The sequence below is a fragment of the Phocoena phocoena genome, chromosome 9 (assembly GCF_963924675.1).
Source record: "Phocoena phocoena chromosome 9, mPhoPho1.1, whole genome shotgun sequence".
NCBI classification, from domain to species: domain Eukaryota; kingdom Metazoa; phylum Chordata; class Mammalia; order Artiodactyla; family Phocoenidae; genus Phocoena; species Phocoena phocoena.
Genome location: NC_089227.1, coordinates 22,948,721 through 22,965,838, shown reverse-complemented (window position 1 = coordinate 22,965,838; position 17,118 = coordinate 22,948,721). Strand labels below are relative to the sequence as shown.

General features: G+C 37.8%; 1 protein-coding gene across 1 annotated transcript in view; it reads right to left on the bottom strand.

Moving 5' to 3' along the window:
- Positions 1-17,118, bottom strand: part of GNAI1 (G protein subunit alpha i1) — an 88,866-nt gene that overhangs the window by 30,028 nt on the left and 41,720 nt on the right. Inside the window, exons 2-3 of the mRNA XM_065883789.1 lie at positions 5,222-5,264; positions 4,987-5,128 (exon numbers count right to left, since the gene is read on the bottom strand). Coding sequence (XP_065739861.1) covers positions 4,987-5,128; positions 5,222-5,264 — 185 coding nt within the window. The remainder of the gene's footprint in view (positions 1-4,986; positions 5,129-5,221; positions 5,265-17,118) is intronic.

Genomic DNA, 17,118 nt, shown 5'->3' with positions numbered 1-17,118 from the left:
ACACTTGTGAATAATTAGATAGCCATATGAAGAGGAAAAAAAATAATGCAGCTCCTTATTCCATGCATACAACAGAGTTTCCGAGGGATTAAAAAACTAACATAGAAACGATGTTGAAATCCACTCCCTAAAAAACTTTTAAAATAGCACAAATATTCAGTAAATCTTTGGTTGAGAGAAGGTTTTCTAAATTTAAACACAATGGAAGAAATAATAGGGGAAAAATTTTTAAATGACAACCTAAGATTAAAGGCAATAAGCCAAATGTGAGAGAACATTTGCATTAGTGGACAAAGGGTTAATATACAAGTACATACAAAGAAGCAAATACATAATCAAAACACCAAGACTCCAATCCGTAGATGAATAAAGGATAAAATAAGCCACTAACATAGAGAAATAAAAACAGTCAATAAAGAAATGGAAAACTGCACAGTTATATTAAAAAATTGAAAATGCAAGTTAAATTAAAATAAGACTTACTAATAAATTAGCCAATATTTTAAACATGTCAGACTCCAAATGTTGGCTACCCAGAGTGCTAAGAAAAGGCACTGCTGCTAGGAAAGTAAACTGACACAGCCTTTCTCAAAAGCAATCTGGCAAATCTGGCAGAGACATAATCTAACTAAATAATGAAATTGATTTTAAAGTTAGAGGAAGAGAAAAGTGGCCATTATGCAGGAGCACGCTGAGGTCTGGGGGTGAAAGGGAGCTTAAGTCAATTCTAGGCAAGGTTTTCTGTTCCTTACAGCCCAGCTTATTCCAAGGAAGTGCTTCTCAAGCTTTCTGGGATGAAAGATCTGTCTTGTGTTTCATTTGTTTCATTTCCTTTTATTTCCAATCTTTCAAAACTAATACTATTGGAAAAATAACATTTAAACGACGTAAAATATAAATACATTTTTGTAAACTATCAGAGTTAACATATAAATTACTCTGTCAATTGCTGTAAAAGTTGGTCTAATCCCTTCCTTTACTTCTGTACTCACCTGTGCACATGCCTGTGTGCAGGCACTGTCCACGGACCACACTCTGAGCAGCACAACTCTAAGTGATGCAGTGACATGTTGATAGGCCCCTGTTCAACACTTCCCTAACTGTACATTATTAAGAACAAAATAATTTATCAATAAACTGTCATCCACAGATTGACTACACGCGTTATAAGAGTTTTGAAAGGATATTAGGCACAAATTTTGATTGCTCTATGCCAGCCTTGAAAACAGTTTTGTTTCCTCTCATTTTAAATAACTAATGTGTAATCTGCTTTGCATATCTGGTAGCTGCCAAATACGAAGCAAACCACAGCAAATTGTCACTGTCTCTTAAAATTTTACATCTTTTAGTCAGTTCTCACCCAGTTAACCTACATATTAAAATGTAATTCCAATCAAGATACTGACAGGCTTTTTTTGTTTGTTTCAAAAGGGATGTGAGGAATTAAGTTGATTCCCAAGCTTATCTGGAAGAGAAATGCATTATAGCCTTTCTATTTTGGTTAAAAAAGAACAATGGGATGGGTGCACTTACCCTACGAGATACCAATATCCTATGAAGCAAGAGAAACTAAAATAATGTGACTCTGACAAAAATAATAGTAGTATAATCATTATAAACAACAACAGCAATAACAAACATTTACTGAGCATCGATTATGACCAAGGCATGTAGTAAAGACTTGTCATTATTTCTCAGAACCCTATAAGGTGGATGTTATTATTATTTCCATCTTATTATGAAAATAAGTGACTGAGCTAGGGAAGAAAACAATATATCAATTAAAAAAAATGGAGTTCAGAAAAACACTCAATTTAATGCTAAGGGTAGCATTTTCAAGTCACTCAGGAATGGAGTATTTAATACATGGTTGTAGGCAAGAGATGATCAGATTATAAAATATACTTAGATTCCACTTAGAAAAAGGAAGATAATATTTTAAAAGTAACTGTAAGCTGAAGAATGTCTGACAAGGCACAAAACACAGAATTCACAACTGATTGAAGAAAATTAAAAGTTCTGTAACAAGAAAAATACTGTTTCAAAAAAGTAAAAGAAATATGCTGAATAAAAACATCTGTAAAACATAAAGAAGTAATATCCCTAATATTCAAAGAGATTCAGTGTGAAAAGAACAAGGAATTTAACAGAACTGAGTAAAGAATACTAAGAGGAGTCCACAGAAGAGACACAAAAAGACAAGATTCTCAACCTCACTACAAATCAGGAAAATAAAAACTAAAAAAGAAAGATATTAAAAAATTAAAATGTTAATGTATCTAAGTTAATGACACTCTGGGAAAGTTGACACTGATGCACGGTTGCTAGAAAAGATTATTCACTTCGTGTTTTTTCTAAAAACAGAAAAAACTATGGTACCTATCAAACTTAAATATCTGGTTATCCTTCAACTTAAAAGGTTAATACTTCCAGGAATTGATACTGTAGAAAAAGAAATATATTCAGCCTTTCTCTATACTGTTTCTTCTTTCTAGAATGCTTTTTCCTTGTTTTGGTCTAGAGAACTCTTAAGACATGTTCCAATACCAAGCTCAAAGTCCCCTCCTCCTGTCTAAACCATGTTTAATTCATCTTTGTATTCCTCAGCACAATTTCAATAGCCTCATAGTATTTTAAAATTCGCAGACTTCCCTGGTGGTACAGTGGTTAAGAACCCGCCTGCTGATGCAGAGGACACAGGTTCAATCCCTGGTCTGGGAAGATCCCACATGCCTAGGAGCAACTAAGCCCGTGCGCCACAACTACTGAGCCTGCTGCGCTCTAGAGCTCGCGCGCCACAACTACTGAGCCCATGTGCCACAACTACTGAAGCCTGCACACCTAGAGCCCGTGCTCCACAAGAGAAGCCAGCACAATGAGAAGCCTGCTCACCACAACGAAGAGTAGCCCCCACTTGCCACAACTAGAGAAAGCCCGCAAGCAGCAACAAAGACCCAACGCAGCCACCAATAAATACATTTATTAAAAAATAAATAGAAAAACAAGATTTGCGTAGAGGCAAGGCAACAAAGACACGGAGTAGACCAATCAGAACCAATGAGAGAGACTGAAGGTGTTTATGTGAAAGAGTTAACAATGGCTAACGGTAACAGAAGTAACAGTCGGAAGGTAGGAAGAAAACAAGGGACCCAGGGACAGCTAGAGAGAGCCTAAAAAGAGTGGGTGAAACTAGAACCAGTGAAGCAAAAATGACCAGCTCAGGCCCCCATGTAGATTCCAAAGCATCAGAAAACCAGTTTTAAAAAAAAGCTTGTGGTGAGAGAGCAGTTATTTCCAGTCAGTCCTGAAACAGCCCAAATCTGCCCCAAAAAGAACAGAAAATGACAATATTCCTTGAGAGAAAAATATGAAAATAAAAAGACCTCATAAAAAGCAGCTTGCATCGACCCATCATTACCTCATACAATGGAGGCTACAAAAACCTCTCTAATAATCACATGTAAGATCTGAACACAGAATACTGTACACATGAATTGGAATTAGAGTACAATTTATTCAATTCTTTATCATAGGGTAGCTCTCTTTTGTGTAAGACTAAGAGCTCAAAAAAAATTTGCTGAATGAATAAAAGATAAATGAGTAAGTTACAGCCTGAATGCATAGTACTGACAAGGCAAAAACTGTCTGGATATGATCAAATCTTATTTCAGATAATTTAGAAGAATGCTATGAATTAGTATCAAAAATGATCTTGAAATCTATTTGAAAATTTTAATTCATCACACTAAGCTTTTTAATCTGTTTAAAAGGAAAAGCTTAGTAAATTAATATGGCCTAGCAACTTATAAAGAAATATTAGATTAACTTATAAAAAATAAACCAGATTTGCTTTACAGATTTCTCCAATGTATGTTCTCTACTGTTGCTTTCATTCATTTTTTTCCCTGTTAAGCACAAATTGAGCCTCTATGTAAAAATAAAAACCTAGCAGAGATTAAGAGGACAACAAGTTACGGTCTCTGTGCAAAAAATCTTCACAGTATTATCAGGGAGATAGCACACACATATTGAACACATAAAAATAAAAGGGAACTATAAAAAGGGGTAACAGTAGTAGCAGTAATAATAAATCTACTTTGTACAAAAACATTAAAAATTAATCTAGAGATTCAGTTAAAGGTTTCTGGGAAGGTCAAGTTTTACATCAGTTATTAAAAAAAGAATCAGTGAAGAATTAAACCATAATAAAATAATAATAAAACTTGAAATAAACAGATTAAGCAAGCAAACTGGGACTGGGGGAAAAGGAGAAAAAGAAAATACCCTATGGACTGGCTGGGGCTACTTCCAATCAAACTGAAAATAAGTTACACATTGGGCCAAACAAGGAAGCACAGGCACACTGCATTGGTTACCACCGTGTGGTAATCTTTCCTTCATGTAATGTCCTGGGTTCCAGTTTCTTTACTGATGAAATAAAGAGGTGAAACTAGCTTGTCTCCTAAGGTCCTAGCTGTGAAATTCTGAAAGATGTTTTCTAACAGCCAGTATTTTCTGATTCCAAAGATCAGCAAACGTGTATACTGTTTTCATTATCTGAGACTAGACTGCTTTTTAGTCTGGGCATGAACGCAAATAATTAGATCATCTCAGCACTCCAGATCACAAAAACAAATTCTGAAGAATGCCAGTGTAGGCAGTATACTAAACTCAGCAGTAACTACTAAAAACTGCTATGGAGATACAGAGGTGCCCAATATGCCATGTTATATAGAAAACACTGCAATGGATATTGAAAGGTCCCAATCACCTTATGGATAAGGAAAGTATTCTAGCTCTAAAGGGAAGATCACGCAAACCTGCGTATTCTTAGTTCACTCACTTCTAAAGCTTCTGATCTACTTCACTCACTACCATCCTTCTGGTCCTGAGACAGTTGATAAATCTATGTTATACAATATGGTGTTAATCATGCAAGTTGTTTTTTTACTCATCAGGTCTGCTCCAAGGACTTGAGGAACTTACAGCCCGGGCCGAGTCACCGAAGTCTATCTTCAACCTCCCCATGGCCCTAATGATAGCAATAATTGACTGGATGGTGTTACTGTAGACCACTGCTTTGTACTGTTTACATTCCTCTTCTGAATAACCAGCTTCATGGATAATTCTAACAAGACAAAAAGAGAAAAGTTAACGCTTACTTCCTTTGATGGAACAGTACACTAAACATAAAAAAATTTAATGTTTTAAATCTACTTACTTCATCTGCTTCACAATTGTACTTTTCCCAGATTCACCAGCACCTAAAAAAAGGGAAATAAATGAGGGATTTCTAATTTTATCACTTATGTATATCCAACTCCCAACACACACTCTCTCTCTCTGTCTCTTACAGTTAATTTTTAAAAAAATTTTATTGGTGTATAGTTGACTTACACTGTTGTGTCAGTTTCTGCTGTACAGCAAAGTGAATCAGTTATACATATACATACATCCACTCTTTTTTAGATTCTTTTCCCATATAGGTCATTACAGAGTATTGAGTAGAGTTCCCTGTGCTATACAGTAGGCCCTTATTTATTTTATATATAGTAGTGTGTATATATCAATCCCAATCTCCCCCGCCACTTCCCCCAAGTTTGTTTTTTACATCTGTGATTGAATTTTTTTATATCAAAATGATCTTTATTGGTTTCCAAACATACAGAAAATTTCTTAAAAATAAGTCCCATCTGTTTATTACATCATAATCCTTAAACTCAGCTAAAAAAAAAATGCTTTCATCGATGTTTTTAATGTATTCCCTTAAGTATTAAAAAAATTCTTTCTTCTATAGCTTACACTGAAGCAGTATAAATAAATTTTACTCAAGATTTTGCTCCCCACTGGAAGATGTTTAACTGTCTGGCCAACTATCATAATTTCAACCTTTGCCTCATGTGAAGTGGACAGACCAGTGGTGCCAAGAAACCACGAAAATTATTTTTAAATATTACGTTATAATAAAATAGCTATCTCACGCATTATATACTCAGCCACCATTACTGAACAAGTGACACACAGCCGGCATGCTTCGCTAACACTGGGGATGCGGTGGTATGGCAGAAATGTCTCCCCCTATGTTTTTCTTTATTCCCTGTCATAAACCCATTCTCAAAACTCTCCTTCACTCTCTACATATTGATGACCTCCTCACAATTTGAGTCTCTAGAATTATGCCATCGTAACACGAAAATATCACTAACAGAATGGCCCTTTATAAAATTAGAGCCCTCTAGATACTGTGAACATCTGAGCACAGGACACAAAACAAGGAAGGTATGACAAGTCTACTGTTTGGCTTCATACTGTCTTTGACCAGGGCTACAGATCATGGAGCTGTTATTTCTGTCTGAGAGACAGGGCTCAGGATTTTCATTGTCTAGGCCTCATATTCCCATTTTTCCAGAGCCACTGCTACATGCTCTATGCTCCAGTGTCACTGAACTTATAGTACTGACAACACCTACTGCTGATGACGCCACCAATCTTCAAACATACTGTTCCTCCTGCCAAAGTGTAATTTGCTCTGCTTCCTAGAGCTCCACTGGTGATGCTGTATCAACCACCAAACCTACCCCCTTCCCTCAGTCTTTCCTGACCCACTCCCGCTATGATCCCTTTGAACATTTTCTACTTGAATGCTCAGCAGCTAACCTGTGCTAGACACACAATCAACCAGAAATGTACCTGAATGTATTCAAGCTATCTGTGGTAGATCAGTTAGACGGCAAACTTCTGGGCCTCATTCCCTTCTCCCCTTCCCCCTCCAGCTACACACATCCAAATCATCAGAGGCGTCTGAGAATAAGTCATAGTTAAACGGCCTATTTGAAAACCTGGGGGGGAAACTGCTTAAATTTTACTTGTGATTTGATATTCAAGAAAATTTCCCAAGATAGCTGCATATTAAGTAGAAAAGCAGGCACTGAATAAACAATGAGGGCATTATTCATCTACAGACAGCCTTTGAATCTTGGCAGGGCATCTGCCAATACAAACAACTCCAAGATAAACAACCCATTATATATTAATCAACAAGCCATATACTTGGCTCTATGAAAAGCACAATTGTAGCCATTATGGCTCACACATTTCTCTAATTCAAGAGAAGCCCACCCAAGTAACACACCCTCGGCAGTTTCCCGCAGGGCTATCTTCAAGGGGGCCTCTGTGCTTCCAGGGCACGGCAAGTTGACTCAGCAGCAGCCGTGTTTTGCCGATAGGACATTTTAGATCCCAGCATCCATTCACGGGGTGGTGATTCCACATGCACAGTGAGCTTCGATGACCAGCCACCCATGGCCCATTCTGTTAGTGAAACAACTCAGAGGTTCAGAGAAAGGCTCACATGATACAAGCTCGTGAGGTCTGAGAGCCGTACAAGGGGAAAATCAGAAATAGTAAAGAATAAGATGGTTACCAGCTGAACTCTATGGATGCAGATGAGAATTTTTAAATCTTAATGAGAAAAAAGCAAGTTTTCCTAATGTTAGACATTATCTTTAAATTCTAACTCACTTCCTGTCTCATAGAATAATAGTTGGTGACATGGGACATTGAGCTTACTCCAAAGTGAGCATCTAGTCAATGGTTTGAGGTTCCAAAAAATCCTGAAATATGTTTAATATTAAAGAGTGGAGATGGCAGTGTTACTGGCTGGATTTCTACCTAATTTCTTTGCTAGTTAGACAAGGTACTCTCTGTGGACCAGATTTCCTAAAGACAGAAATACTGGGGAAAAAACTTTCATAATTTAGCAGTTTATATAATTAGAATTAGAATTTTCAATTCTTACTTCCATGCAGAGACTCCTAATAGGAAAATTAGAAACGCTGCACGGTTATGGTCCCAGCATTCTAAACACTGGTATTCTTTCCACATAGTGTACAGGAAGAGTTAAAGGTTGTCCTCCAGAAATCTCAGTCAGCACAGTCCTGTTTGAGAGACTGACAGGAAGCAATATTGTAAAAAAAACAAAACAAAACAAACAAACAAACAAAAAACCCCTCAGGGGTAGTGGAGGCAGGAGAAAGGAGAAAAGGGTAAATTTTCCTAGCAGTATTCGGCTAGGCAGCTACTGCTTTTCAGTTCAATCCACAGGCAAGATTAAAAGAGTGAGAGTACCCTTCTTTCAAGAAGAAACAAGGAATATGTAACACGTATCAGTCAGGCAAGATCAAAGCGTGGGACCGCTGCGGTCACAAAGCTGAGATGGTCAAGGTGACTAGGTGGCCTGTAAAGTAACCGTTGACAAGCTGGTCGCTGTGAAATGAACGAGACTTTAGGGTAGTGGGAAGGGAGGATGTAGCTCCCCAGGGCAAGAATGTGTGCAGTGTCGCCACAGTGGGCCAGGAACCATAAAGCCACTGAGGGGGATCCCCCAGACCTCTCTTTAAGGAGGAAGTGGCAGATGGAAAACTGCATATCTGAGAGTAAATACTGAGCCCAGCAGGTGTGTGAAGTGGAGCCGGGCACCTGATAATGCACCACACAGATAATGGGAGGGCAAAGGAGCATCACCACAGTAACACGGACAGGGACCCACCTGCGGCTCTGGGCTACACACGCAGGGCCGCTTATTAACAGGGCTCGGCAAAGCAAAATATATCAAGTGAGGACAAGTAGAAGGGTGAGGGAGGGGAAAGACTAAAAACAAATCACGGTCTAAGTAAAGTAACCCCGTGGCTAGATTACAAGTCCTTGAACAGAATTATATAAGTTACCATTATAAAAATGATAATCAAATCGTGCTCACCCCTGATTTCTGTTGAGGGGCAGTCTAGAGAAATTTGGAATTTTAACTGTGGCGAGGTTTCAAAGAAAAAAGAAAACACCTCTGACCCCAGAAAACACATACTCCACCCCCCGCAAGAATATTCTTTATCCAACTTCGCTTGGGTTCACATTTATATCATTTATTTCCTGGTTTCAGCTCCCTAACATCAAGGCTGTTCGGCATTAAAACGGTGATTTTGTCGAAGTCACCTTATGCTGAATTCCTGACGCCACTACTCCACTTTTAAAAACACCCAACTTTTACGTACAACTGAACCATTTTTACGTTCAATAAGACTAAATTACAGTTCAGTTTAAACTGGAATAAAACCAAATTTACAAGTGCATTTAAAGTCGCTTCTGTTTATCATAATGCTACTGTAAGATTAGTAAGATCAAGGTCCTTATTTTTAAGATAGAAGCAAATACAGAGGATGCAAGGGCAAATACTAATTAAAGATAAGAGGCTTAATTATCCCCCTTGAAAGTAAAGGAAAATTTCCCTCCCTTTTTCTTAGGACATTTACTTTAGAAAAATTGTAAATGTAAGTGCTTTCTCCTCTCTTTGAAATGTATATACAGTTGACCCTCACCAACCTCGGTTTGAACTGCATGGGTCCACATATACGTGGATTTTTTTTTTTTCCCCAATAAATTCATAAAGCACTACACAGTCTGAGGTTAGCTGAATCTGTGGCAGGTCCTGGAACCAATCCCCTGCAGATACCAAGGGACAACTGTATACCCTTTTGAAAACTAAACAGGCCTTTTTTGTCAGCTTCATGATCAAGAATATCTTTCTCAAGAACCTGAGAACCATCTCTTTGAAAGGTAAACATCACAGGAGATAGCACCCCTATCTTCCAGTTTCTGCAGGTAGGTACGAGTCTACCTCGGGTGGGGGTCTTGCTCCAAGTTGCAAAACTACCTCGTCATAAGATAAGTTTGTTTCTCTTCTGGATAAGGTCAATTAGCTAAAAGATGGTTACCTCAATTACCAGGCAAAGTTAGGATGAACTGTGTGTGACATAAGGTGTTGTAAAGCCTCTCATTTAGGGACTAGTTGTCATTTATCTCGAAAACATGTACGTAACCGGTTGAATCAGCTTGGCTATGTTAAGTGGATGACATACCTTTCTGTCTTGCAGTCTCTTAATGGACTGCTTGTGATGCAATCCATTCAATAAAAAAATGTTTTCTTTCTCCACTACCTTTGTGAAGATGATTTCTGGGTTGGGAGAAGACTTTGTTTTTAATTATTATTCCCCAACATGAGAACAGTCTAGAAATCTTTATTATTCAGCCGTGAGAAACTGTGGACTTACATTTATATAAATATATATGTATTTATAGGCTATATCTGACATTCTGGGATATAAAAATAATGACTGTAAACAGCAGAATCTAGATTCCCCCAAATGATCCCCTTTCTCCAAATATTAACTCCCCATAAAATTACTCCCCGAGCCATTCATGTCTGAGATGGGGATCACACTATTACACTGCACCAGGATGATTACACACACACGATTACTCTAGCATCCACGTAGGACAAAAGAAAGGAGAATTGTGGGCAACACAGGAAGCTTTTTCCTGGCAGCCTAGTCAAAGAGACCACAGAAGTAACTAATTGAACTGAGAGATCAATGTTTCTTCGAGTCGAGTCTCAAGACTCACACGGTGAGGGTAAGGAAGGATAGAGGACTGGGGGCCACAAGTATACGCTTCGGGGTCTACAAGTTTGCTGCAAGAAATTTTAATTCAGTGTTTTTATTTGTATAACAAGAATAATTTAAGAAATGCTGAGTCATCTGAATGCTTCTATCTAACTGAATTTCAGGATCTATATTTGAGTTTGTGTTTATAGGTCCTGAGATACTCAAGCAAGTGCCAAACACTGTACCTTGCTTGAGAATCTATCCATCCATCACTCTATCTGGTTTGGCTGTCAATCACTAGACCCCCTATCCAAAGAAAGGGCCATGTGTTTCCAGCAGGCCAATCCGAGCTGTGTTTGAGAGTAAAATTCCCTATGCTTATACATCTTATACAAACCATCAAACAGAACATTTTACAAATTAATATATGTAAACATATTTATATATAATATACATAAAATATACTAAAAACTTAACAAAATAATCACTTTGGATACACTGATTTTTTTTTTTTTTCCCTCCAAGAAAAGAATGAGATCTAGGTGCCAGAGATTTTCCCTGGCCTTTTATGTGAAGATTATCAAGAAAAAAAAATCACAGCACTTCAAAGCATAATGTGAAATCTGGCCCACAGAAGTCATTTTCCATGATCACATCATGGAAAACAACATTAAAGGATGGGGCCAAAACAGAGGGAAGCAACACTGAGAGAAAACTAGGATAAGAGAAGCCAGACAGCAACCCTTGAGCCTTTAGATATAGTCATATTTAGGGAGTCATATTACAATTGACCATCCAGAGTGGAAACACTGTTGAGAGTTAAAGGGGGCACAAGCATAAACTAGGACTGACCTGGGAAAAGGAGAAAATATATCACTCTAGTCAGAACTGAAGACAATTTCAACTTGATTTCCAAGCTATGAGTCAGTTACGAGTTTGCTTTCTGTCACATGGACCCGAAAAGAGTTTTGGACTAACCCTGTGCCAAACAGTATTACTTTAATTATCTTGAGCTAATGAAGGAAAAACAAAGGTTAATGACGCATTTGTAGCAAGTAAAGGTCAAATGATAATTCCTGCATGCTTTGCAAAAGAAAGTTACAGAAGTTCAGACAGAGAAAAGATGTGGGAAAATCAGTCATTGTATAGCCCACTGTAGAAGAGGGATGCCTTAATCCAAGAGTCATACTTGCGAGTACAATTTATTGTGACTTATATTGGATTGGCCAAAAAGTTCGTTCGGGTTTTCCTGTAATGTTACAAAAACCCGAACGAACTTGTTGGCCAACCCAACCACCATTATTTGTCTTACTAAATTCATATTAACTTTACTTTTTAAATGTTTATATACATTATGTTATAAAATTGTTTTTATAGTTCATAGAAGACCTATAAAGCATAAGGAACTTTGTTCCCAATGACAGTTACACACATTTGTGAAAATAATTTAGAATTACACAGGGGGGAAAGGTTTTCCTTTATCAGGGGGCCATACACTGCACTGTCTAAAACTCAAGTCTAACTGTGCTCCTGTTTTTGCTCAGCTGTTTACTATTAAGGACCAGTAAATAATTAACATATACAAGCTCTCAACTTTTCCTATGTTGCCCTACAATTCTCCATGGGTCTCTGTCACATTTCCGAACACATGTGAGCAGAGGCACCGACTGCCTTTATTCTCAACCATCTTTTCAAGGATGTTTATATAGAGAATAGTCTTAGAAGACAAGAGATAATGCTTCCCTCTGGAACAGAGAGCAGGTCTGTTTGTTGTCTACCATCGTAAAGATAACATGCTCTGGGACAAAGATCAGGTGGGCTTACTGCACATTATGAAAAAAATACTGGGGATCCCCAACTTAAGGGCTCCTCTACTGCAACATAACCCATTGCTTGTGCAGCCACGGCTCTCTTCGTGTTGCCCTTAGGGAACTGGGGCTGGGTAAATCGCCATAAAGGCTGATACTCTGGCAACTGCAATTGCTATCTATAATAAAGTCATTTTTGTCCCTGAACCAGGCCTCTCATGTCTTCTGCCAGCAACCATGAAACTGGGGTGGGAATTCTCCAGCAGTCCAGTGGTTAGGACCCCATGCTCTCGCTGCCATGGGCACGGGTTCGATCCCTGGTTGGGGAACTGAGATCCTGCGAGCCGCGTGGTGTACGCCCCTCCCCCCCCAAAAAAAAGAAAAATGAAACTGGGGTAAGCTAACTTGTTAGTTTGTAAGTAGGGTAAAGTCTCAGGTACTGAATAATTCTTGACATGCTCTTCTGCTTAATTTTTAATTAATTCCCAAATTTCTGACAACTAAGGACACTTCCAGCCATGATCTCTACACCTGTACTACTTATCTTTCCTCAAATGGCAGCTTAATCAGGTTCGTCCAATAAACCCAAAGAAACAGCTAGAACAGTGGTTCTCAAAGCATGATCAGCAACACTTAAGTATCAGCAACACTTAAGAAATGTATATTCTCAGGTCCCACCCAGAATTTACTGACTCAAAGTCGGGGAGTGGGGCCCAGCAGTCTGTGTTACAACAATCCCTCCAAGGGATTCTGAGAACAAGGGAGGTAGAAGAAAGGTCTCCTCCTTTTTTCTTGATTGCGATCAGAATTATTATAGTGATTAAGTTGCTGACGAGCTATAACAAACTATTATTTTTATGAAATATTTATATTTCCCTCCTCCCCCTGAAAGTGAGACAAGTAATATTGTTTTACATTTCTGCAAATAGCTTATTAAAAGACAGCTTAACTCTCCTATCTATGTCTGCATTTAATATGATACAATGTATTACTTTGGTTGAATGAAGAAAATCCATTTCCACATATTAATGTAGTTAGAAAATGAAAGAGCATTTTAATAGCATTTGCAGATAATTGTGGATAGTCTTCTTTGATTCTATACCAAACTTTGAAAAGGGTAGCTTAAAGTTTGGTTATAATGCATTTCCGTGAACTTTGGTAGCTTAAAATCCATTGGTCTATCTTGTACTTGGAATGGATCTCTTACCCATGTCTTAGTTGGAAATTAGTTCACCGAGTTATGGAGAACTGAATGTTGACATATTTTCAATATAAAAAAAAAAGAGCATTTATTTTTAAATTGCCTTTTTAATATTATACATAATTTCACCAGAAAAAGCTTTAGGTCATAAGATGATATCAAGCTCCCAGTGGTAGGGACATGATTTTTACATTTCTTTTTTCCTTTTTTTGGCTTGAAAGCTCAAATTTTATTATTGGCAACAAATACTGTTTGCTGTTTTCCTTGAAGTGACAACTGACTAACTGCCAAATCCCCAAGTCGGATTAACCATATTTTTCTATTAGTCTTTCTTTCAAGTGAAAATGGAATGGTATTCCAGGAAAAGAGCAACTAGTTCAATTCACAATCAATCACACAGCTGCTATTCCTCACGACAACCAACGTGCTCTGGCATATGCAAAAGTAGTTTGGGAGTACTTCCCATTTGGTCACACAGAATATTAAAGACATATGTACTTAATGGTCAAGATTTGATAAAAATCATCATGCTTATGACTTCAGCATTTTTTAAATCACAAATGCTTAGTAGTGAAGAATACAATGACTACTGGTACAATCTCATGCTACTGACATGATTCAGCAGTTTGACCATTACTACTTTTGTACCATTAGAGCAAACAACGCAATAGAAAAGGCAAACAACATCTTAGTATTACTATGAAAATGGTCTCAGGGCTCCCAGGGTCCACAGATCCCTCCTAAAACCAGATTTAATGTCTTTCTCACCCACTAGACTATGAGCTATGAGGGAAGAGAGCCCCTGGTTTCTGTCACCATGATATCCCCAAAGCTAACTCCTATGGCAGGAGCACAAGACACTTATTCACCAGCTGGATGACAGGAAGAGAGGGAGGAGAGCGGGAGGGGAATATACAACATGAAGAAAGCATAAGAAAATGTAACTGAATATTTACATGAATTGTGGAAAGGGAGAATTCTGTTAGAAGACCAGAAGAAACAAAGAAGTGGGTGGAAGCTTGTGACTGCCCCTTAAAAACAGGTTCTCACACACACACACACACACAAAACAAACGAACCCAACAACAACAACAACAAAAACAGGTTCTCTCCTTCTATTGTAATAAGAGTAGTGGCTTGGAACATGGCAGCTGGAGACTGCATTGCTTATCTTGCCTTGCTGCTAGCTGTAGCCACTTCACCCCATTTCTCACCAAATCACGATGTGTGTAAAAGGAAAATGCAGCCTTGGACGCTCTCTCCTGTTCCTACGTACGAGCTAGAAAATGGGTGTCCCTGTAGTCTTGTTCCACCATGTGAATTAAGACAATGTCCAGGGACAGTAGGGCAATGAGAGGGCAGGAACTCAGGTCCCCGAATGGTCATGTGAGGCAGAGCACCCCAGCTCTAGTTAACCCTGGATCCGTTACACAAGAGAAATAAACACCTATCTTCTTTAGGCCACGGTCAGGTTAGGTTTCTCTGATACAGAGCTAGGCCTTCATGCTGACAATTCTTTAAAAAGTGGTCTAGATTGAAATATACAAGCCAATATAAAACAAACTAAAAAGTCCCCAAACCTACAAATGTTTTAAAAAATTACCATAAGTAAAGTAGAAAGGCAAACTACAGAATAGGGAAAACTATCAGTAATTAATGAGTAGCAAAATGTAGATTTTTTTTTTTCCAGTGCACAGCAAAGTGATTCACTTGTGTGTGTGTGTATGCTTTCTCAGATTCTTTTCCATTATAGGTTATTACAAGATATTGAATATAGTTCCCCATGCTATACAATAGGCCCTTGTTTATTTTATATATAGTAGTGTGCATATCTTAACCCCAAACTCCTAATTTATCTTCTCCCCTCCCCCACTATCCCCTTTGGTAACCATAAGTGTGTTTTCTATGTCTGTGGGTCTATTTCTGTTTTGTAAATAAGTTCATTTATATTGCTTTTTAGATTACGTATGTGATAACATATGATACCTGTCTTTCTCTATCTGACTTACTTCACTTAATATGATAATCTCTAAATCCATCCATGTTGCGCTAATATATATATATATATATATACATACACACACACACACACACACACCCCACATTTTCTTTATCCATTCATCCGTCAATGGACACTTAGTTTGCTTCCATGTCTTGGCCATTGTAAACAGTGCTGCTGTGAACACTGGAGTGCATGCATCTTTTAGAATTAGCGTTTTCTCCAGATATATGCCCAGGAGCGGGATTGCTGGATCATATAGAAGCTCTATTCTTAGTTTTTTAAGGAGCCTCCATACTGTTTCCATAGTGGCAGCACCAATTTATATTCCCACCAACAGTGCAGAAGCGTTCCTTTTTCTCCAACCCTCTCCAGCATTTACTGTTTGTAGACTTTTTAATGATGCCTATTCTGACTGGTGTGTAGCTGTCCCGTTTTCCCAGCACAACTTATTCAGGAGACTGCCTTTTCTCCATTGTATACTTGCCTCCTTTATCATAGATTAATTGACCATAAGTGCATGGGTTTATTTCTGGGCTTTCTATCCTGTTCCACTGATCTATATGTCTGTTTTTATGCCAGAACCATACTGTTTTGATTACTGCAGCTTTATAGTATAGTCTGATACAAAAACAGAACCCATAGATATGCTTCCTACAAGAGAACCATTTCAGTTCTAGAGACACATACAGACTGAAAGGGAGGGGATGGAAAAAGGTATTTCACACAAATGGAAATCAAAGAAAGCTGGAGTAGCAATATTTATATCATACAAAATAAACTTTAAAATAAAGCCTGTCACAAGAGACAAAAAAGTACACTCCATAATGATCAAGGGATCAATTCAAGAAGATGATATAACAATTGTAAATATATATGCACCCAACAAAGGTGCACCTCAATATATAAGGCAAATGCTAACAGCCATAAAAGGAGAAATCGACAGTAACACAATAGTGGGAGACTTTTACACCCCACTTACATCAATTGATAGGTCATCCAGACAGAAAATCGATAAGGAAACACAGACCTTAAATGACACATTAGACCAGATGGACTTAACTGATATTTATACAGCATTCCATCCAAAAGCAACAGAATATACATTCTTCTCAAGTGCCCATGGAGCACTCTCCAAGACAGATCACATGCTGGGCCACAAAGTGAGCACCACAAAGTGAACATCAGTAAATTTACAAAAACTGAAATCATATCAAGCATCTTTTCCAACCACAGTGCTATGATATTAGAAATCAACTACAAGAAAAAAACTGTAAAAAACACAAACACATGGAAGCTAAACAATATGCTACGTAACAACCAATGGATCACTGAAGAAATCAAAGAGGAAATTTAAAAATACCTAGAAACAAATTAAAACAAAAACATGAAAATCCAAAACCTAGGAGATGCAGCAAAAGCCGTTCTAAAAGGGGTGTTTACAGGGATACAAGCTTACCTCAGAAAACAAGAAGAATGTCAAATAAACGACCTAACCTTACATATAAAGCAACTAGAAAAAGAAGAACAAACTGAAATTAACAGAAATCATAAAGATCAGAGCAGAAATAAATGAATAGAGATGAAGAAAAATATAGAAAAGATCAATGAACCTAAAAGCTTGTTCTTTGAAACGATAAACAAAATTGATAAACCTCTAGCCAGACTCACAAA